The sequence below is a fragment of the Diadema setosum genome, chromosome 9 (assembly GCF_964275005.1).
Source record: "Diadema setosum chromosome 9, eeDiaSeto1, whole genome shotgun sequence".
Classification (NCBI taxonomy): domain Eukaryota; kingdom Metazoa; phylum Echinodermata; class Echinoidea; order Diadematoida; family Diadematidae; genus Diadema; species Diadema setosum.
The window spans coordinates 38,346,249-38,369,568 of record NC_092693.1 but is presented as its reverse complement, the minus strand read 5'-3'; the positions used below and the strand labels follow the sequence as shown (position 1 = coordinate 38,369,568).

Below are 23,320 nucleotides of genomic sequence, written 5' to 3'. Positions count from 1 at the left end.
CCCTTGTACCATTATCATCTCATTGTGGACAATACTGCCACATAGTATCCAGTTCAAACAATAACTTGACTAGGGATGAAGACAACATATCATTCTACAATACAGCCAACCTTGCTTAAAAGTCAACCTCGTGTAAGTTGAATAATCGCCTAAGCCGAAGGTCTTTTCAAGTCCTCTTCTCTTTATTTTCTATTTAATTTATTTTAATCCCTCATATTTCACATTCTCTCGAAGTTGAAGCTATTTCCTAAGTCCAAATAGATTCAACTTAGAAAGGTTGACTGTATATATGCAATGGGATACAGAAGGCAGTAACAATGTAACAACATATCGCTCCAAGTGTTGGAAGAATGATCCAGCACCAGTTACCATGGCGATATTCTGACCCAACCCGCTTCTTATCGATGCAATTTTACAGCAACGAGGAGAGGACCACTCATTAGGCTCTGGCAATTCCTGTGGATTCGTCCGCAGGAGGAGTTTGTGCCTCCCCTCCTCCGGCCTCAGAGATGTGGTTGTAAAAGGGGAACTCGCAGCAGAAGAGACATTTGACGGCAGACGGTAGGCCTTTGTAGAGGCGTGGCCAAATCAGGAAGAGGGGGCTCACAGACTGCTTGTACACCTGGTAGGAATCTAGCCTAGAGTTGGAAGAGAGGAGGAGTTATGAGAAGTCCTAGGATACTGCATTCTAGTGAAGTTGAATGAGTCTACTTTACAGAGAAGTTTGGGACATCTTACATATTGTTGGCTGAGAACCAGAAGGGCTTTAACACATTTTTTTTTTTCCGGGGGGGGGGGGGGGGGGGGGGGGGGGAGGGGGGGGGGTTGGATTGAGTTATTGGTATCATGTTGTAGAGCTCAATCTCCTCTACATTATGGTGGAAACTTTAAATCATGTTCATTTTCAGTTAACTGTTACAAAAATTAAAACCACAAGGGCACTATTTTACCCTATATTTGGAACAATGCTTTTAAGTCTACACTCTTTCAAAAAACTTTTATTTCATAAAACTGTATTGTTTCATTTTTATATGCTCAAATCTTAGAATGCGATAGCACACAAAAATTAAAAACCACAAGGGCACTACTTCACCCTATATTTGGAACAATGCTTATAACTCTACCCTCTTTCGAAAAAAAACTTCTATTTCATGAAAATTTATTGTTTCATTTTTATATGCTCAAATCTTAGAATGCGATAGCGCCCTTCGTTTCTGATTCTCAGCTGACAATTTGTATAAAACCACACAGTGAAGGAGCTCACGCAAGGTGAAATTCCTAAACTCTTCTTCAACAATAATGAAAAAGCTTGCAATTCCTGACCATACAAACGATGGTGTCATACACCCCGACAAAAACAAGATGGAGACCTAGACAATCTAAAATCAACATTTCTTAATTAGGCATTCAAATATAAGCCATAAAGAGTGACACATACCACACATTTGCAAATAGCTATGACAAAATTTCAGAATGCAAATTCATAGCATAATATATGTTTGAATATGAATACAGCATAATGGTACATTGCAACATGGTAAATGCAGTCAATGTGTGATCATGTGCATGTTCATAAAGAAATATAGTACTGGGACAGATGTACTACAAATGTGAACATTGTAATGCACATCTCCATGAAAAATGATAGACTGATCAAATGAATTAAGAATCTATTAAAGCAAGGCCATGTTCACACTGGTTCATTAAATATAGCAGTGATAAGTATTGTTGATACAATGCATGATTGTGAGGCATTTATTATATTATGAAAAAAAAAAGAAAAGTAAGAGGCCCCAGTAATCTGAATGTTATGTAGGGCTAGACACTAACTTGTTTCTCTTGTGGCCCATATGGTCCTGGGCCACCACTGGGCCATGGGGCCACAACTAATGTCGAGCCCTGCTGTATGCATATACTCACTCTCCGTATTTCTTGTCAGAACTCTCCTCTAAAAGGGGGATGCCACTGAGAAAGAGGAGGATAGTGGTGATGAAGAGTGGGCTGACCACTGCTGCCCACTCTGGACCGGTCAGCACACTGCAGCTCATGATGAACATTCCCCACCAGAGCATGATCTCACCAAAGTAGTTGGGATGCCGGGACCAACTCCACAGCCCTGACAGAGGCAGACAGACAATCACAAAGTCATAAGAAACAGACAATGACAACAGTGAATGGCGACTAGTGAGTCGATGTGTGTAGATCACAATTAGGCCTACACTAGGCTTCACTGAAACTCTGCAGACCTTGCTGGTTAGATATTCTCGGGTTTACAAACAAAAATTACTGGTATACAATTCCTAAAAATGTGGATGTATCTGGTGAAAACATTACAAATAAATCCTCTTATTTAAGTCACATATTCACATTTTCAGCTAAAATCTGTTGCATTTAATGGCAATTGGACCTTTTGGGGTAGTGTTAGGTGGAAAACAAGAGATAATTTGCACTAAAACTGCTGAACATAGAAGTTCCAGATTTCCTATGCATGCTTGTCTGTTTGATTTCTATCTACAGAAATCATAGTTATTACGAGACCAATGACTAACAGTGAGGAAAAATGTCATGTAGTATATCAAGAGAGAGATTGATACAGATCAGAGCCAAGTTAAATTAACCCCTATGAAACATTCCTTTTTCACAGTAATTTCTGAAAATATTTTTACAATGACATACAAAATTGAAGGTGTGTTACTACTGGTAAATGTTTTGGCTTGGATTATTGTTCTATTTCTGCTTTTTGAAACACACACACAAAATAGTATTATGATAGAACATGACCTACAGCGGATACGTTATTGAATAATACAATGAGGAACAATACTCAATACAATATACCAAATGTCACTACAGCTATGCATAGTGAGATACTGACATCACATGTTTCTCTAATGTTACAAGCCAAGACTAATCATCGCATAAAGCAGGTCTGGGTTAGCCAGTCTAGGCAAACCCAAGGAGCAGCTACAAGACCCCTCCATCCCCAGCCATTATAAACATTCCACAAAAACCCCAATGTGGTTCGTATTTGGGAAGGAGCCCTCTTTTTGTGCACATCTGTATAGAGAAAGGTATTGGAGCAGAGGACACTACAGCGGACCCCCATTATTACAAAGTCCTTGGGACCAGCAGTTTTCTTTAGTTACGTCGGAATTTCATTATAACCATTCAACAAACAATCAAACCATGAAAACATTTCATAAATAAAGTTGTATGAAGATTTAGATAAAGATTTCACATATGATGCTCCACAATAATTCTCTCATTTCAACTCTGTAGAAGGTACTATATAACAACTTGTATCACGAGTGGGTTTACACCAGGTTTCCCTGACTAGGTGTAAGCATTTCAGTGGGATAGATCAGCACCTTCTGTTCAACTCTGGACAGTCACAACTTACCCACTTGACACCATTTCCCTCTATTCTCTGGATTGTTGCGGAAGTTGAATTTCTGCTGGTCCGCAACGGCCTCAATCAGCAGGCCCAGGGCAAAGAGAATCGTGCCCACGTAGTCGAGGGCATCAAACTGCAAGTCTTCATCATTCTTTGGAGCATTGATGAATATGACAGGTAAGCTGACTGTGAAGACCCACACAGCCTGTAATAGCAGTAGAAAAGTTGAGAAAGCATATAGTTGGTATATGCTATTCATAATTTCAATATAATCATAGTACTGTCAATCATGACTGAAGGAAAATCTTTCATGCATGCTTATCAAGCAAAGACATGTGAGAGTTTGAGTTAGGTTGACTTAATTAATACTAGGGGTTGGGAGAGTTAGAGTCAGGTTGACTTAATTTATACCAAGGGTTGATCTCGGAGAAAAGATTCTTAATATGCGCAATAAATCATATTATTCTTCCACATAGCATTTAACTCTTGCATTACCAGGGTACTTACAAGTTTGTCCACAGCACAAATGATTTCTAAAACTATGTGGCTCTGACAGACTCCTAACCAAAAGGTAAGCAGTATTGTGGAAGTGTCTTTATCACTGAATTCTGAAATAAAGTTTGATTAAAGTCCATGAAATTCTTTTTAAATCATGATTTCAAAGTGAAATGTACATTACAGACAAGTTCAACAGAATGCCCCATGAACCAAAAACATGGAGAGGTTTCAAATGCTGGGTTTGAAGAATTCTGCTCAATCTAGGTTATAAAAAAAAAAAAAAAGTCAAGACAAAAACCACTCATAACCCACAAATTTACATATTCATACCTACCTGGAAAATCCAAAATATGGCAAACTTGAGGCAGTTTTCCCTCCTTTCATCAAATCTTTTGTCCTCGCCAATTTTGATGATCCTGTAGAGAAGGTAGCCAGACAAACGAATGCCCCACAAAACCACCAAGACAGTGGCCACAATCTGTCGCACTCCGTATGTCTGCAGGAAAGAGGGTACGTCAAAATACTGATAAAAGTTGTGTTTTAATTGAGGGAAAAATGGACTAAATATAAGGTTTGCCCTTTTATTTCAATGAGATAACTTTCAAGGCTACAATTTTATTGAAACCTGGAAAGGTGAAAACAAGAAACAAGAAAGTAGAAGTAGCAATCTCAAGTTAAAAGTTATCAATTTCAAGTTGTCCTTGATTGAATCAAAGAGAAGAGGAATGTAGATCCAAGTTGGTCTGACGATGAGAATGCACATTAATTTTGATGTTTCAAATTTTTTCACAAAACAATATAACATCAGTCACAGCCGTCAAATGAGATATGAACCATATCCGCCCACAATTCTATTGGTGTTTAAATATTGAAATATAAAATTCATATTCAAAGTCAATGAATGATTTTGACAGAGTGCAGTTTACATTACATCTTAAATGTATATCTCGCAACCTACAATCCTTTCAAAAATCCCAACACAAATTTGGGAAATCACCTTAGCTAACATGCTCGCAAAACCTGTGAAATCATACATACCCTTGCCAGAAAGAATGTCAGGACAGCAAGAACAACGAAGTTGGTGCCCCCAGCAAAGTCTGTTACCTTGTCAAATTTGCATGTTGCCGCGACGACGAAGAAAGAGAGTTGCATGCCGATAGTGACAAACCCACATAGTGCGAGATTGTAGTCATCGATGATCAAAGTGCTGTTCGCAACCATGTTGCTGGTTCCACCTACTGACAATTAGCTCTGCCAAGATGAAATATAAAATCTAAAGTTATGACAACCACTTACAAATTGGTATGTAACTAATAACATCAGATCAGCACAAACATCTTTTACAAAGGTACGGTACAGAAGAACTTAAGTGAGGATTATGGTCCATCTAAATACAGTCAACCTTGCCCAAGTTGAATCTATTTGGACTGAACAAATAGCTTTGACTTGTGAGGGATTAAAATCAATAGAACATAAAGAGGTATTGAGTACAGTTGAACCTCTCTTATCCGGCCTCCCTTTATCCGGATCTCTCTATTATACCGACGCAATCTCACCGTGATTTTTTTTTAAAAAATAATTACGGGAGGAAAGGGGGATTCCCAACTCCTCGAGAACTCCTACACAAACACACATCGTCACATGAATTACAAATTACTTCCAACATTAGCATACACCTCTATTTTGGGGTCTGTTACCGAGTGTAACAATGAAAAGGTTGCAGTATACACATTACTACATGTGGTACTACAATGGGCAACATCAGTACATGTGTATGTATAGTATGTATAAAGCACCGAGTCTCCCGTATCCGGCCAAATCCCTTATCCGGATGAGCCCCGGTCCCGACTTGTCCGGATACGAGAGGTTCAACTGTACTTGGAAAGACCTTCAACTTAGGTGATTATTCGACTTAGGTAAGATTGATTCAAGCAAGGTTGACTGTATCTATAGCCATCTCCCACAAATTTGTACTATGTCCCTATATCAACTCAAAAAAGGAAATTTTGCATATCTGCTTTTACTGAATTAGCATAATTGTATTCATTCAAGCTAGAAACATCTTAGATACTGCATTCAACCCCCCCCCCTTGTTATTCATCATTACATCACATACCATACTCCAAATACTCACTTGTATTGGGAAGGGAAGACCTAATCCCATACTTGTCTTTGATGCTTTTATAGCTGTCCATTTTTAATTTCTCCTGAAGTTTCATGAAAATGCCTGGTACAGACCAGAACAATTGATGCAGTTAATAGTCAAATATGAGTTTCCTCCATATGCTATGTAAAAATTATACATCCTCCCTACGCAGAGACTCCCGCCAAAAGCCCAGTTTTGCAAAATCTCCCGTTCCCCCGCTTGAGATTTCTCCCTCTCTGGCTCTGTGTCTCCCCCTTGAAATAATTTCTTACTTAATTTCATTGTATGTTGAAAAATAAGTCTTAGATAGCACGAGAGAGCATCTAGAACCCTAGAGCTTCCAAGGCCCGCTAAGGGCTCTGGATCCCGGCCGCAAAGAATTTCGCACTTCGCGCACATCAAGTTGGAGTCACCCGTTTGCTAGGGGCTTCAGGCGGGAGAATCTCCAGATTAGAAGGTGCTTGGGGTTGGAGTATCTGAGCAGTACGTTCACCCTCCGGCCACCCTCTCTACTGCTCCGGCACCTCCAGTTAAAACTCCAGTGGGAGTATTCAGGAGGATCCCAACCAAATACCAAGTATACATTCACATGAATTCTGTCTCAAGTATAAACATTGTGCAGATCTTAGAAGTAGAGAACTAACAATTATAGGCAAAATCATGTCTAGGCCCCACCTAAAAATTTTCAGTACAAAAATATTGTATGATATATAATTGTGTAGATGAGGTTACGCTTAACTATTTACAAGACTGGATCATTCCTATCACCATGGGAATAGATGATTATTAAACTTTGCTTTACAATGAACAAGCAAAGGCTAGACAAAAAAAAAGTGAGGTGTGGCAGGACAAGCGCAGCAGCAATCTCTTAGCTTACTTGAAAAACAAAAACAATTAAAGACGAAAACAGAGAACACAGCACAGACAGAGGTAACCTCACCCTGCATGATGTATGTCGAGGTGAGTTTCACCTCCCTGAATATTAATAGCATGATATTTTAGCCTTTTTATATCAAAAGTAAACTTTTTAGCAGACGAAGGATGGCGACCTAGTGTATACTCACCATGCACTATAATATAGCAAACAATAAACCAAAGAACTGATGAACTGCAACCACTTCAGAAATCAGAAATGTCTGCAATTTTTGCCTCCAATGCAGTAAATGGCTGTGGGTGAGCTGGTCACGTTACGGGTGCGGTTCGGCTTCGGTGTTATGTTCGGCTTCAAAATTTCTCTTTGAACAGCCACACACGTGACGTTACACTGCAACTCACAACAGGCGCAGTCGGTATTTTGTACCGCTAAACTGCATGTTCTGTGTGTGCTGTGTTCCGGTTCTGTAAACAGAAGTTGCATAAGCGATAATTTTGCAGGGTCACTTGCGATATGATGAATATTCAGATTGACGTCAAGTACAGGTCAACCAGAACTCTGGCCTTTTACTCCGTAGGAAGAATAGCTCCAATGCCCAAAAAGTGCTGCATTCCTGTGGATCAGAGGTTAGGTCCGGTGTGAGACTGGAGAGATCGCGTGGATGTGTGGATGATCGTGAGAACGAGAGATTGCGTAATTACAGTGTTCATATGCGTAGCATGCAAGCGTGCGTAGATAGATACAACCGAAGCCCTACCCCCAACACACTGCCCCCCCCCCCCCATCCCCAGCAGCAGTACGGCAGTATACCGTTTTACTAGTTCATCAACGTGAGAATTGTGTTGCACTGCTGCTTCGTCCCCGACGCTATCCCGCGGTTGTTGCTCCAGCAGCGTACATACAGAATGATAACCGCCCGCCGCTTAGCTTCGGTCTGGACTGTAAGCAGGGACACTTGCTCCAAAGTGATTTCATCGTGGAACTGTAGAAAGGCGCTGTTATCCCGATCTTTAACTAGTAATATAACTGGCAGTAGGGCATACTCACTTTCATCGATGGAGTCGCCTGCGAATGCCAACAACACCGGCAGCGGAGCGCGAGCCGGAGGAGGAGGCGTTGATGAGGCGAAATCAGACGATGACTTACGCAGTGTGCTCGTGAGCACGGTTCTTGATCTTGAGGAGCTGGACCCCTACTTGTTTAGGTATAAAATGGTTGGCCTCATCATATTGATTGTAGATGTAAGAATAATATGTAAACTTCGAGATTATATAGCCTTGTTTTCAGCTGAACTGTGTGACTGGGTCGGGCGATTGGCCCTGCTACTGCCCACATTCGTAGTGCATCGATCGGAACGCACACGCGAAATCTCAGGGCCATCAACTATATAACAGGCTCAATGTCATTCAATGACAACGACGATACCCCCACCCATCACGGTCTGCGGCCGCATGTCTGATGTTTTTAGTGTTAGACTAGAAACCATAGACGTTTTGCTTAGAATATCAATAAATAAAGTACAGTAGCCTGACTAGTAACCGCTCACCCCTTAGCGCACGAGTGTAGTTGATGATGACCGCGAATATCTGCCCTACATTCTCGAATACGCACTGCACGCACTGCAGTACGCGTGTGCGCAATGCTAAGAATTCGATGCTCAAACAAATTGCAATATTCAAAGTATTCACGACTATTTTATGATGTTTAAATGCAATTAGCCACATCCGGAGATTCCTGATGGCCGGAAAGGTCTCGTCTACTGAAGTTAGTGAGTAGGTCGTGATTTTTTAGTTAAAATCCCGCAAAGTTGAGATAAGTCGTACGAGTAGGCGCTAGTCGTCGACCTGACAACTGTCGGCAAATAACTGAATGATAGTTAGTGTACGTATTTACGTGGAATTGCGTACGCGAACAAAAGAAGTTCGAAACTCGTACAAAGATAGCACTTGACTAGTAACCGCTCACCCCCCCCCCCCCATTATAATACGTGTGTATGTGGCGCGTGCGCTTTCAGATCACATTGATTTACTTACCTCCCCCCTCCTCCCCGCTAACTAGCTAGTATCCTCTTGGATCCCCGACGAAATGGGAGGCCCCCGTAAATTTAGATTTTGAATTACTTGTATAATCAAAGCAATTGACATTTAATGCATTCCTCTATTGTGACATTGCTATAAATAAATAGATATATATAGGCCTATGATTATTTACATACATATCATACATGACGGTTTCACAACTCGTTATTCATAAGGTTCGTTAATCCAAAAATGAAATAAGGTTTAGAATAAAAATTTCCACGTCTCTCGAACATTATAATCGAGTTTCCCCAAAGTACACGTTCCAGGAAGTCAAAAAAGGAAATTGCAGCTACTGAAGCAATATCAGGAGATGATTTCATAACTCACATGAAATCCAAACAGAAAAGAGAGTTGAAGAAAAGAAAGGAAGAGAAAGAGAGAGAAACAAAGGAAAAATAGAAGAAGGCACAAAGACATTGAGAAAGAAGAGGGAAGAACTAAAGAAGAAGATAGAAGAGATGAAGTTCGGTACAGGAAATAGAAAGAAAGATCACAGAGATGGGATTGCGATGAGGATAGAAGAAAATAAATAGAACCATAAAGAAGATATAAAACAGAAGGAGGAAATGAAGTTGGAAGAAACTGAGTGCAAAAAGAGAGAGAGAGAGAGAGAGAGAGAGAAGTGAGTTTGGAAGAAGAAATGTAAAACAAGAGAAAAGAAAACAAAGAAGATGACTCTACGAAGGAGAATAGCGTAGAAGAAAAGAAAAAAAAAAAGAAGAGGAACAAAAAGGAAGGAATTGAATCAGATGATGTTGGATATGTATGCCCAGCATGCAGGAAAGAAGAAGGCCGTAAAAGATCAATGGGTTTCTTATGATTTTTGTGACACATGGTTGCACTTGGAATGCAGTGAACTAAAAAATAAGGTTGAAGAAGACATTAAAATAATGTATCGGTGTCCTTTCTGCTGAACTGAAAGGGGAGCATGATCGCAGTCTCTTTCTTTTTCCTTCTTCCTTTTGGATAACACGTACCAGTGAAAACATGATCTTGTTCATATTGTATTTAAATGGAATTTTCAAAATAATATTCTGAATAACTGTGTATTCAAAATAGCGTTGAGGTGTGTGTAGATTATATTGACTTTTTCTTTTCTCAGAAGTATGTATGTGCGTCGACATTATAAAGCAAATAATACGTATGATCGAGCGGCTGAGATATACAGATATTTACAGGACTCAAAAGTGATATTGCTGTTATGACTATATCCAATATAATATTTTTGCTGTATACAAAAAATAAAATAAAATAAATATATATATATATAGTTATACCACTGAAGTTTGCTTTTATGCATCTTTATTTTCAGACATATTTAACGAAAATTACTAATATGACCGAAATTTTAAGCACAAACATACTCTTACATTCGTAAGATTTATCATCATAAGTATTACATGTTTGAAGGTATACAATGTTTGAAAAGATCGCCAGCCTTGCTGTAGATTTGCCTGTTTATGAAATGTTTGCAGATATACTTTTTTTTTTATAATAACATTTTTCGAAGTGCCCATAACTGGTATGTTTTTATTCTTTTTCAGCATTCCCTAAATTCACCAGAATGTCTGGGGGACTTTCCATTCAATATATATATATATATATATATATATATATATATATATATATATATAGAATTAAAAGCTTGTGTGGTGAACTCTCTAAAAAAATTCGAGTGAAAATAATTATTTACTCTTAAAAGAGTGAATACAAAAAAAGGAGTGAATTTAGAGTGAAATAGGAGTGAATTTCGAGTGAAAACGTTCATTTTCACTCGTTTTGGAGTGATCGACGTCAGGGATCACTCCAAAATCTTCGAGTGATCCCTGACGTCACTCCAAAATGAGTGAAAATAAACATTTTCACTCAAAATTCACTCCAATTTCACTCTAAATTCACTATTTTTTGTATTCACTCTTTTAAGAGTGAATATTTTCACTCGATTTTTTTTTTTTAGAGAGAACTGTATAAATATGTATACTTCTTGTCCTTTTTCATATACTTATTCCATGGAAATTGGGATGCAATGATCAACAAGAGATTATATCAATGTGTGATCATAAAGGTACGAGGCAACCCCCACCTCCTCCTCCTCCTCCTCCCGCTGAGCGAGATTGTCGGCGCTAACGAAACAATATTTTTTGCATGCATGAAAAGTCAGTTTTCTTTTCTTAATTACGCACCCCCCCCTCCCCACCTCCATAGGGAAAAAAAGCCTGGTTACGGGCGTGGTTTGCCTCCATGACATCCAGGCAATCACACTTTGGTATTTAGAGGTTCAATTTAAACATTACGTTTTATCAATGGTGGCCGATTTGGGTGAATCCTGGCGTTATCAACGGTGTTAAGATAATTATGTTTACACCATGTTGGTGTAAGAATTTTAACACCCTGATTTTGCCAGTTTATAAGTTATGTGACCTTGAAACGGGAGGTATCAAAGTCCACACTTTGGTAAAAGGTTAAATTTATTTTTTTCAAGCTATATGTTTCTGTATTTTGTACAATGATGTATACCGGTAAGCCTTTTGTTTTATGGAAAGTTTTGAGCCTAAAACCATTTTATGCCAGTTCTGAAATCTATACTCTATGCCTACAGACATTGACAGAGCATGCCGTCTACGCTTTTAATGGAAGGGTGATTAATGATGTTTATAACTAAAGCTTTGTCGGAAAAGTTGTGAGACATTGACATTATATATAATTGAATGGATTTCTTTGAAGTTCCTTGTTTGTCACGTTTGTACAACTTGAAATGATCTTAGAAAAAAATGGAAGAAACAGAAAGCAAAAAGAAAAAAAGAAAAAGAAAAAAGAAAAGGAATATTAGACTAAACAGCGGAGGGCATAATGCACGTGAATTCATTTGCATTGGATCTATTCTGCGTTTTAAATGTTTTAATTGATCGCTATACATCAAAGACCTCATGAATCATTCAGTTCAGTACATTATGAATAATGGCTATTTCATAACTTGTATACAGGGGAATCCTGTTCTAACGAGATCGGATACAACGAGAATCCGCTTATAACGAGATGAAACGTCCGGTCCCAAATAAATTTGCATGTTAGCCTAAATGGAGATTTGGAGTTCCGGCTATTGCGAGATAATTTTCGGGCCCTAAAACAGAGAAAAGCAAAAATGAATTTGTGCGGATATAACGACAACTTATTCTCTTTTAAGCCGAACTTAACAGTGGGCAAGATCACGCTTTATTTCAAAACCAGAAAAGGTTAATTCTCCGTAAATTATTTGAACTATCGTTTCGTTCAAACAGACTAACATAACTATGCCAGTGCCAAACAGAAGCAATCAAGGTGATAACGGCGCCACAAGTTCATAAAGTCTCGAGGGCCGTGATGGAACAGCATCGGAATATTTAGAAGTTATAGCCGTCGCTATTTATGCCGAAATGTTATCACAAACGCTACAAATCGAATTAACGTTATCTAATGGCTTAAACAAGAAAAAATGGTGTACAGTGATGTGCATGTGTTTACGCATCCGAAATGTTTCCAAAGATACGTAACGGGAATATCTCTGAGCGGCGAACACAGCGAATTGTATGTTTTGGGAGCTTTGAACATGTTCAAAAATCCTTTGCGATAAGAAAGAACTGCTTGTTAAAATGAAAACTGTTCTTGAGTTTGATCGCAACCGTTACCTAGCCCTGACGAAAGTTAGAATCTGCCATTATTCGCTGCTTTCGCAAACATTGGCCGCTCAGTTACATACCCATTTACGTAACTTTGATAAGATGAATTGAATTAAATGTCAACATTAAAATACGATGGGATCGTATGCTAAAATTTTAATTAAGTCAACTATAGCCTATCGAAATACAAGTACTATTTCACTCGATTTTGCAATCCACAGTTAGCCGGTATCTATACGTGGTTTTCGTTTTTTAATAAAATGGCATTGACCCGTCAATCTCGTTGGGTAAAACATTCACGCAAAGTACGCATTCAACCTCAGGCATCACAACCGGGAAGCTGTTTCCCTGGAAGAAATAAAAGATGAGAGTATAAATTGTGGTGTAAACTTTCACCATAGTACACGTGGTTTATATCAGTAATTTGTCATAGAATGAAAGATAAACTCGGATTTTACTCACAGCTTTCATCCACGCAAGTTACGCTAAACGCAGCCTTGATATAGCGCGATACTTTACCTGTATAGTTGCATAAATTTTGCTTCATCTCTCTCTCTCTCTCTCTCTTCTCAGGATGTGCAGATTGATCAGCATGGGGCTAACAGAAGGAAGGCCCCATATACGATATGATTATATGATTTGTCAAATCTGAAATATTTGATAACATGTGTCTAGAACAAAAATAATTGTAATTATCGCGAGAATGCTCTCTCATTTTCCTGTCGCATTTCTTGTTTTTCTGTTCATCAATATGACGTCGTCATAAAAAAATGCAGGTAACCCAATTTTAATAGAGCATTTACATATAAAGTGTAAATTCCACAAGCGTTCGGATACAACGAGAACCCGGATATGACGAGCAAAATCACCCGGAACCGACGATCTTGTTATAACGGGATTCCCATGTATCTATAAAATTCTATTTTCGCAACTATAAAGCAGACCCGTCTTCCACATAATAATAAATACGACACATGTCCAATGCAGCATACTTACACAATAAAGAAAGTGAAAAACAACAAACCGAACATGAATGTGATATTAGATTGTTCGAATTCGGACATGGAAATTGAATACAATTATATAGAATATCCATCACACCGTTTGCTGCCGAAATTTTTTGTTTATCTCAGGCTAGGCACACGTGTTGGCAGACTTGCCCTTTGCTAGTTAGCATCATTCAGAAAGGGACTTAGCTCCTTCAGAGCCTTGTATGTGTGGGCGCGCGCGCCATGTATTATGGTGAGCGGCTACTAGTCAGGGGTGAGCGGCTGCTAGTACAGGATGTAACGACGAAGGTATCGCGCGTTTATTCCGTTACAGGACTTCGTGAGCAGATGATCGTAACATACATAAGAAAGAGCAATATCGTCAACCACATTTCACAGGATTGGATCGGGAAGAAGATAATTTGGTAAAGTTATTCACAATAAAGTATCAAAGTGAGCGGTTACTAGTCAGGCTACTGTAGTATGTCATCAGTATTGCATCAGAAAAGAGTTAAGTGTTAGCTCTAGAGTCGGGGCACCAGTTTGCTGCAGGGGTACCGGGGTCCAGTTTGCAGCACCCCTAGAAATATCTAACCATATATCTTCAAAAGTAGAAGGGTATTTTTTTTTTTCTAAATTGTTTTATTTGAAGAGCAACTGAAGAGCTTTCTTTTGATACCAGAATCATGAAATAACTCGGATGGTGGCCTTCATATTTCTAATTTAAACCTTCTGTGTCACACTGTTTTTAAAAAACTATGACTTTCTTAACAAAACGTTAAGATTTTGTTCTGTTGCTAGGCAACCACCATCATCCCTTGTTTGTATCTTTATACAAAATCTTACTATGAAAAGAGGCCTGGCATGGTAAGGATTCCTCGTGTAACTGTGATAAATATTCTAAAATTCATTTCCTTTGTCAGTTTTGAGGATTGCAACATGCAGTGACCAAAATGTCGGGGATGGGTCCGGTTTGCGGCACCCCTATGGGATTTACACACATAGGGCTATTTTACATGTCAAATTGGGTGGACATTGATGAAATACATGCGATCTTGAAAAACTATGAAATCGTGAAGGATTGAGATAATGAATCCAAATAAAGTGTTCTAACAAGCTGAAAACTAGTTGGACCATCAGAAAATATTTGGTTTTTTCCAAAATTTTAATGTTTGAAGAAACCAGGGGACATTTTTGTGTGGGGTGCTGCAGACTGGACCCCCCTGCTGCAAACTTTGCTGAAGTGGAACACTACTCATATCTGGGAGTCGAGATATCTAAAGATCTTACCTGGTCGCGTCATATACACAAAATATGCAACAAGGCAAACAGCATGCTGGGGCTCTTGAGAAGAAACATTCACTGCTGTCCTCCTGAAGTTAAGTCAATTGCTTATAAATCACTGGTACGCCCAAGATTGGAATACTGCCATGCCATCTGGGATCCTTACCACAAGGTACACATATCATCGATTGAAAATATCCAAAATAGAGCTGCACGATTTGTAACCAGCAATTACAACAGAGAAACCAGCTCGTCTTCCCTGGTCCAAAGACTTGGATGGGAGACCCTTGAAGACCGTCGTATTAGAGCCAGACTTACAACCATCTACAAAGAAACCCATGGACTGATCCCAAACAATGTAGAGAAATTCACCCACAAAGGAAATTATCGTACTCGTCGACTTCATGGAGAATTTTCCTATGAGAGGCCTAAATTCAGTAAGGATTGTCTTAAGTATTCCCTCTACGCTTGCACTATTCCAGAGTGGAACCTACTACCAGATAGTGTGAAAACGGCCCACAACCTTGACAAATTCAAAGCAGATCTATTAAATATAGATGTGTTTAGTATAACCCAAAAAGCACACTTTAAGATTTAATTGTTGCTGCTGCAAATGACCTCGACCACTGTACCGTGATAGCCCACCAGGGCGTTGTGTGCAGTATACAACCAGAAACAGAACCAGAACTGGGTCCTCATGGTGGTTGCAAATTTTCTACATAAAATTGATTATTATTACTAGGGTAATTGTCCACCATACAAAATTGTGATGCAGTGTCAAAGGCCTTTGGTACTTCTTCCAATAAAAGAAAAAATTATTTAATTTCTGTTGCCTGTGTTACCAGAATACTACTAAATACCCTTGAAAAGGCCTTAACCTGCCGCAAACTGGGTCTGCTACCAAGGTACTCTATAGACTATAGAAGCATGACCCTGTTTGGCCTGATTATACCCAATGAAAACAAAAAGTAAAATTAAGAAAGATTAAGATACAAAATTATCATTCTGGTGCTCTTATAAATTTAAACCTTTATATCTTCATTCAAATCTTGTATGAGTTCATAGCTCATGTTTACATTTTGATATAATTGTATGAATTACCTTTTTTTTTCAGGTGGTTATAGGTACTTCACTTGTTTTTAAAGTAAAACAATCATTCTAAGAAGTTTGATATTAATTTGTTGCATTCATATGAGAAAGAAAGAATGAACTTGCACAGACCAGGTGACCAGAATGGTCCATCAAATAACACTTAGAGAAGCATCCATGGCATTTCATTATCTTGCATCAAATGTTTTCTCTTGATATTGCCAAATACTGGGCTTTAATGAATGCTTTGTTCCTCTAAGGTGGATGTGCAGGCAAGCATCATGTAAGGATATACAGTCAAACCTGTCTATAGCGGCCACCCAAGGGAAACGAAAAAAGTGGCCGTTATAGACAGGTGGCCGCTATAGACAGGTTATCCAACTATATGTGTGCATTGCCTATGCATGTACATGTATCATCGCTGTATACATCGCATAGGTATAATATGTACTTAGTGTACATGTACATGCGTCCGTATGCACACGTGTGTTTCATGCATTGAACAATGCCGGTGTTCATGAATTGTTGCATAGTAGCATGTTGTACAGTCGTGAAGAAAGCTTAACACTAGTGCATTATTATGTCTGAATAAGTGACGATTGCAGCGGTGGCGATCACTGAAAGTTGCCCATGAATGTCTGGCACGGCCACAAGTCAGAAAAACACGCTGAATTACCGGCTCTGTGGCCGCTGTAGACAGGTTAAAATCTACCGCGGGAAACAAAATTTGTGGCCGCTGGCCGCGTCAGACAGGTGGCCGCTATACACAGGGTCTTTAACAGGGCTTTTCTCTCGGGGGGATTTTTCAGTGGCCGCTATAGACAGGTGGCCGCTATAGACAGGTGGCCGCTAAGGCAGGTTTGACTGTATTAATAATCATTACACCACAGATGCTTATCTCTGTGAATGAAAAAAAAGCAACATAATATTGAAAAACTCTGCTCTCTGCCCCCTATTATTGTGCAGACTTAGGACAAAACTATAAACAATTGATTTACATTCATTTTTTTTTTTTTTTTACAGCTGTATAGTAGCCAACTGAAAAAAAAAAAAAAACTTGCCTTTGTGAAAGTGAATTGTATCCTCCATGTATCAATCATTTCTGAGTGCTGTTCATTCTGACCAGGCACTAGGGCAGATATGACACAACTCTCCATCAGCAAGTATTCAATGAGAACAGATGTAATACTAGTAGTGTTTTAGGGGAACACTACCACATACACTCAATGCCCATTTTAACAAAGTCCTTGGGAATGACAGTTTTCTTTTGTGATATCAAAATTTTGTTTTAGCTGAACAATAAAGTGTACGCGGTACTTCAACATAATGACAATGATTTTGGACCTGAATTTTTACTTTGTTGTTTCAATCGTGTTCAGTATAACAGAAGTGCACTGTACCAAATGGCACTTCACCTTCTTTCTATTGACTGTTATGACTCGTCAGTTGTCAACTTTGGTATTTAGTTTTAGTCTCCCATTATATCTTCTGAGCTCTGGTTGTGGAGATCATTGTCTGTCAAATTTAAGTGCTATATTATAGAGACTATGTAACAATGCAGTTTTACTCAACCAGATTTCAAAATGTTGGTATACCGATAGAAAGAAAGGCCAGTTAGGTTATTATCGTGGTGGTGTTGTGATGACGTACCTCAACTTCAATCTTTCTACCAACTTTCTTGAATTCTATCTTCTTCTTTTTTCACATTCATAGACCTGTATGCTAAATACCCTATCGATGGTTATATCTGCATGTGAATATGATGTTTTGAGAAACGGGTTCAAGAATTTGTTTTTTAATCAAACCTTACCTAGTACAAATATTACTTCAGCACTCTCATTTTTTCCCCCTTCTTTTTCTTCTCCTGTTTTGTTCCTTCAGAGCTTCTCACATGTGGCACTCATGGCCAGGGACAAGCCGTCTCTTTGGAGGTCAGGTCATTGGTCAGGCAATGGTGGCCGCAGGAAAGACAGTGTCTAAAGACCTCACCATCCACTCTCTCCATTCCTACTTTGTGAGAGCAGGTAAAGACTAAAAAAAAAAAAGCTTTTCAAACCCTGAAATTGTCAGAGACTGACAACTTGTTAGCGCTGACTAACTTAATGAAACACCCCCTGTTTGACATCTGAAGTGATTTAATTGCTTGAACATTCTGCTGCATTTGTTCACGTGACATTACTCAACCTCAAAGCTCTTTGCTATGTGTTAGTGAAATGCATTAGTAGTCATTGTCCTATTTCATTTTTTAGATGTTTTTTCAGAACATGAACATTTCCAAGTTCTTCTAAAGGATATCCTGAGACATAGAACTGGTGAAATTCTGTGTGAAAAGAATTGTGATCTTTTATTCCATCTGAACAGTGCAAGGGATTGGAAGAGGATTTGTAATATTTTTGTTTCTTGAAAGAGTGATACATTACAGGTGAAGTGAGTGTTTTCTGAATATAAAGTTTAAAGCATACATAATGTTATTATACTACTAGGTGATGCAGCATCAGCCACAAAAAACAGAGGACCCTCTCTGCACTGCTCTTGTTGATATCACACAGTGGGATGAGGATTTTACAAACTGTGTTCAGTGATGCACATTTTGACCGTAGAGTTTGTAACGGGGGCCATTTTATGAAGGGTTTTGTCAGATATCTTTTTTTTGACATTTGATTTAACTTACAAGCTACTGAAATCCTTGCATCTGATTGGCTGAGAGCAAATTCGTCCAACAGTTTTGTCATACAAAACACTTCATGAAATGCCCTCAGATGTTGAAAAGTCTAGAATTTAACTGATTATTGATCTCTGGTTGAACATTGCCACCTGTTGATAAAGGAGAAATTAATATTGCTGTGGTCTACCAGTCATTAAGTGGGAGTTTCTGTGTTTACCAGGGGATTCCAGCCTACCGGTCCTCTACCGTGTCCACAACCAACGTGATGGAGGTAGCTTCAGCACACGCACTGTGGAGGCAACCCAGAAAGGGCGTACCATCCTTACCATGATGGCATCATACCAGCGCTATGAGGAATCCCCGTTCCAGCATCAGTACAGCATGCCGTCCGTTCCAGATCCCGATACCATGATGACAGACATAGAAGAGCTCAAGAAATATGTAAAGTAGGTGCCTCAGCACACATTTCCCTTTGCAAAATCCCTTTCTGTGTCTCTTTTCTTACATGTTTGTATGCACTTTCAAAAGCTCAATTGATGCCTCATATGGAAAGACTTTTCTGTTATCATATGGAAGACCTATGGTTCATGTTAATTGAATCGATTTTATGATTCAAAGAAATTCTAAATATCCCTTTCTCTGATTTCAGATGTATATTGCAGCCCTTTTTTTCTGCCTTTTGTCACATAGTTGCCAAACTCTCTACATTTGAAATAATGAAACAGTCCTGTAGTTGCAGATGGTAACATAGAACAGATGATTTTGAGCTTTGGATTGCAATTCTTCCTGATACAGGAATCAGGATCTAGGGGATAGGGGATGGGTATGGGACTGCCTTTTGTTAGTGGTAAGCTTCAGTGAATTAGAATCTGATTTGAAAGTGTTTGAATGCAGATTTGTCCTGTCTTTAAGAAATTCCTCATTAAACTGTGGCCTTATGATGTAAATGAACCAGTATTGATTGAATTTTCTGTCCTTAGAAATCCTGATCTCCCAGAAAAAGCAAGAAAATGGGCGCAGAAGCAGATAGCTCAGGAAATCCCATTTGAATCCAAGAGGATTGGCAGAGAAGAACTTCTGGATCTCTCAAGATGTGAACCTGCTGACCCTGTTCTCCTCACCTGGGTGAAGGTCAAAGGTCATATTGGAGAAAACTCGGGTTAGTCATTAACCCCTGTTCATTTGAAACTAGTGTGTTCCTTTAGTATGCTGGTTTTTGTAGTCACTCAGGCGTGCCAAGAAGGACTTTAGCAGTATTGTATTTTATTGCTGAAGCAATTTGTGTAATCTTTCTCAAATATAGCATGATTTCAAGCACCCATAGACCATTTTTTTTTAGCAGTCTACTTTTGGCAAAATATACTGTAAAACAGCAAACTTTTGCATGAGTACCATTTCATGAGCCAATTTCATGGAACTTTGCTTGTCTTTTGTCAGTTTGTGGATGAGGGTAGTTTTGTATGAAATATAAAGTGTCCTCTTTTTCAGGATAATTCAGTAAATGGTAAGTCCACATCGTATAATGTTTCATATGTACTGAGGTGAATTATGTAACAATAAGGCAGAGGCATCCAGGCCAAGTGCTGTGGTTAATTACAATGAACTTATTCCTGCTTCGTGCTTGTGTAGGGAGACCTGTTCTATTTATGCCTCCGCCAACGAAGTGGCCGGAGGCATTATGTTTTCGGGTCGTCCGTCCGTCCGTCTGTCCGTCCCGTTTTGTTTTTGTCAATATCTCAAGAACCGTGTAGTGGTTTTACATCAAACTTGGTATGAGGGTATATCCTAGGGGGATAATACTTTGTTTGGATTTTAGGGTCACGGGGTCAAAGGTCAAAGGTCACAGGATATTTTGTGAAAAAAAAAGGTTGAAAGTTCATGTTTTTCTCCATATCTCGCAAATAGTTAAAGGTATCGTCATGGAACTTAGTATATATGCTTGTTCTAATGGGCAGTGATTATCTAGGGAAGTTGGGGGTCATCGTTCAAAGGTCAGGGGGTCAAAGGTCAAGGTCAACTCCTCAAAATATCACTACTTTCTTTATATTTATGCAATGCCTGAAGGTTTTTTTTTCTTTTTTTTTTTTACTTGATGTATGCATGTATTACCCAATATATATTCTGTGGGAAGTTTCTTGCCAAAAGGTCAAAGGTCAAAAGGTCAAAGGTCAAGTGAAAGTGCTGAATTGCACTTTTTCCTCCATATCTCAAAAGTAACTCAAGGTATCATCATGAAACTTACATATTTATGCATGTTCAACCTAACAGTGATTCTCTTTGGAACTGTGAGGTCAAAGGTCAAAGGCCAGGTTTAGATAATGCTATTTTCCCATTTGATACTGAAATTATACTTTTTCTCAATACCTTGAAAATTACTCAATGCATAAACTTATAAAAGGGTCAAAAGTCAAGTAAAAATCATCAGTTCCCCAAATACCTGCACTCTGACATTTTCATCATTCATCCAATTGAACCTAGTTCTAGGAAAGTGAACATTCAGCACATTTGTGGCAAACCTGTCATTTTAATATTTTGCCAATAGTGTGAAACTGTCGTCACACATTGTCAAGACATTGTACTATAGACCTATTAGGACAACCATGCATTATGGCGGAGGCATATCATTCGCCGTAGCGATATATCTAGTTTATTTATAATTCAGTGTATCTGATTGGATTGATGATATCAGGACAATTAGGTATATTTTTGTAAACATATTTTGTGTTGTAGTATCTTCTTATATTAAAAAGCAGTGTTTTTTCTTTCAAGTTCAGTGCAGTGTGAGATCAAATGAATGGCAGTTATTTCAGTGAAATCTGCCCAAAGCTGTATATATTATATAAGTATATAAAATCTGATATGTATTTTCTCTCTTTGTATCTTTCTTATTTTTTATGATAAAACATCATAAAACACACACACACACACAAACAAAAAAACAAACAAACATGTGTATTTGTACAACGCCAGGTGAGAATGGAATAAATATGCAGCACTGCTGTGTAGCCTACATTTCAGACCTCTTCCTTGCCAGAATCCCCACCATGCCCAACAGGGACAAGGCCCTTGGTATGATCTGCTCTCTGGACCATTCCATGTGGTTTCATGCACCTTTCCGCATCGATGAATGGATGCTGTACGAGTGTGAAAGTCCACAGTCAGGTAATCAAGACACTCCAGCAGTAATGCATCACGATTTGACGAAAACAAACAAAACACAATGTAATATTGTATACCAGGGCCTGTTTTATGAAGAGTTATAATTTGTTATATCAGGGCTCCACACTAACTTTTATTTTTGGTGGCCCAAAGGCAAACATCCGACCTTTTTTGGTGGCCCGATCAGGCCACCAAATTCTTCATTTCTGAAATTTTGGTGGCCCGACGTGCGTTTTTGGTGGCCCCGGGCCACCAGGCCACCGTTAGTGTCGAGCCCTGGTTATATAGTTGATTTCTATCATAAGTTGATGGCAGCCTGTGTGGTAAGGGAATATACAATTGATTATATCTTTTGATAAAACGGAGCCTAGATATGCCATTGATTTGGAGATATGTATTTGCCTAAATCCAATTATAAGTATCTGCATATCTTGTATTTTGGAAGTATTACTGTAAAGATGCCAACAATTTTGGAAGCATAATTTCTCAAAAATCATTACGTGTATGTGAGATAGATTTCACAGGTGGGTGAGTTTGTGCTCCTAATTGTGCACCAAGGCAATATGAAATGATTATAGTGTCTCTTTTCCCAAAAAAGTAAGCTCACTATGAAATACATGGGAAATACAGTAGATAGTAATGTATTACTTAATTACTCCTGCTGTAAAAGTGGATATTTTCGCGCGACTAATTTTTTGAGCTTGGCAGGGTGAGAAGAGTTTCGCATGTTTTCAATTCCGCGGAATCAAGACACCAAGTACAGGAACAAACGGCAAGCAAAAATATTCGTGTGCTTTTATTTTAGGGCTAGTTTGTGGTTGCACGAAAATTTCATCACCCCAAAAATTTCCACTTTTACAGTATTAGAGAAACTTTTTCATCATCTTAAAAGTCATCCAAGTTGTCAACATATGGCTGGTCCCCATTGCTTTACATATTCATGTCTCTTACATATGAATGATGACCCTGGCGTTGTAGTTGTGTTCATGCAGTCTATATGAGTAATCCCTCATACTGCAGCATATTCATCATACATTTACTATGTTTATCTCACAGGCCATGGTCGTGGAATGTCATTTGGGCGATTCTGGAGGCGTGACGGCACTCTGGCTGTGACTGTTGCCCAGGAGTCACTTTTACGACCAAAACTGTGAGAGGAAGATACAGTGTATTCTGCTTGTATCCATTTTCGAAGAATTGTCTTTTTCTTTCGTTATGCTGATTGTAGAAACTTATTATTATTGCATAGTTCCTGCTGTGGACGTTGGCCACATTTTGACAGACATTGATTGTTATGTGAAGGCAATTTGTGATCTTAGCCCCTTAACAGCTGGCGCAAAGTTGCTGCATGAGCTTTTTTAGTGCAGATCAGATCTAGATAGGAGAGATTTTTCATGACATATGCCAATATGATGTCAGGTTGCATATTCCTATCCCTGCGAAATATGAAGTAAAGTCTGATGTTGTGAACATTAAAAAAAAATA

The 23,320-nt window shown here is 38.8% G+C and overlaps 2 protein-coding genes across 2 annotated transcripts; one reads left to right on the top strand and one right to left on the bottom strand.

Moving 5' to 3' along the window:
* Positions 1-439: 439 nt before the first annotated feature.
* Positions 440-5,243, bottom strand: LOC140233377 (uncharacterized). Its single transcript, XM_072313483.1, has 5 exons — positions 4,931-5,243; positions 4,227-4,388; positions 3,401-3,599; positions 1,921-2,116; positions 440-638 (listed from the first exon to the last, which is right to left on the bottom strand). Exons 1-5 carry the CDS (start codon positions 5,111-5,113, stop codon positions 440-442), a joined length of 939 nt encoding a protein of 312 aa, XP_072169584.1. The 5' UTR covers positions 5,114-5,243.
* Positions 5,244-7,967: 2,724 nt separating this feature from the next.
* On the top strand, positions 7,968-23,000 carry LOC140233376 (acyl-coenzyme A thioesterase 8-like). The gene is made up of 6 exons (XM_072313482.1): positions 7,968-8,116; positions 17,893-18,035; positions 18,897-19,122; positions 19,657-19,835; positions 21,647-21,838; positions 22,892-23,000. Exons 1-6 carry the CDS (start codon positions 7,968-7,970, stop codon positions 22,987-22,989), a joined length of 987 nt encoding a protein of 328 aa, XP_072169583.1. The 3' UTR covers positions 22,990-23,000.
* Positions 23,001-23,320: the final 320 nt, after the last annotated feature.

Coding starts and splice junctions, on each gene's coding strand:
- LOC140233377 (XM_072313483.1), bottom strand. CDS start 5,113: ATGGTTGCGAACAGCACTTTGATCATCGATGACTACAATCTCGCACTA. Junction 3,600..4,226: donor CCATATTTTGGATTTTCCAG/GTAGGTATGAAT, acceptor CTGCTATTACAG/GCTGTGTGGGTCTTCACAGT. Junction 639..1,920: donor TCTGACAAGAAATACGGAGA/GTGAGTATATGC, acceptor TTCCAACTCTAG/GCTAGATTCCTACCAGGTGT.
- LOC140233376 (XM_072313482.1), top strand. CDS start 7,968: ATGGAGTCGCCTGCGAATGCCAACAACACCGGCAGCGGAGCGCGAGCC. Junction 8,117..17,892: donor CTGGACCCCTACTTGTTTAG/GTATAAAATGGT, acceptor TTGTTCCTTCAG/AGCTTCTCACATGTGGCACT. Junction 19,123..19,656: donor GAGCTCAAGAAATATGTAAA/GTAGGTGCCTCA, acceptor TTCTGTCCTTAG/AAATCCTGATCTCCCAGAAA.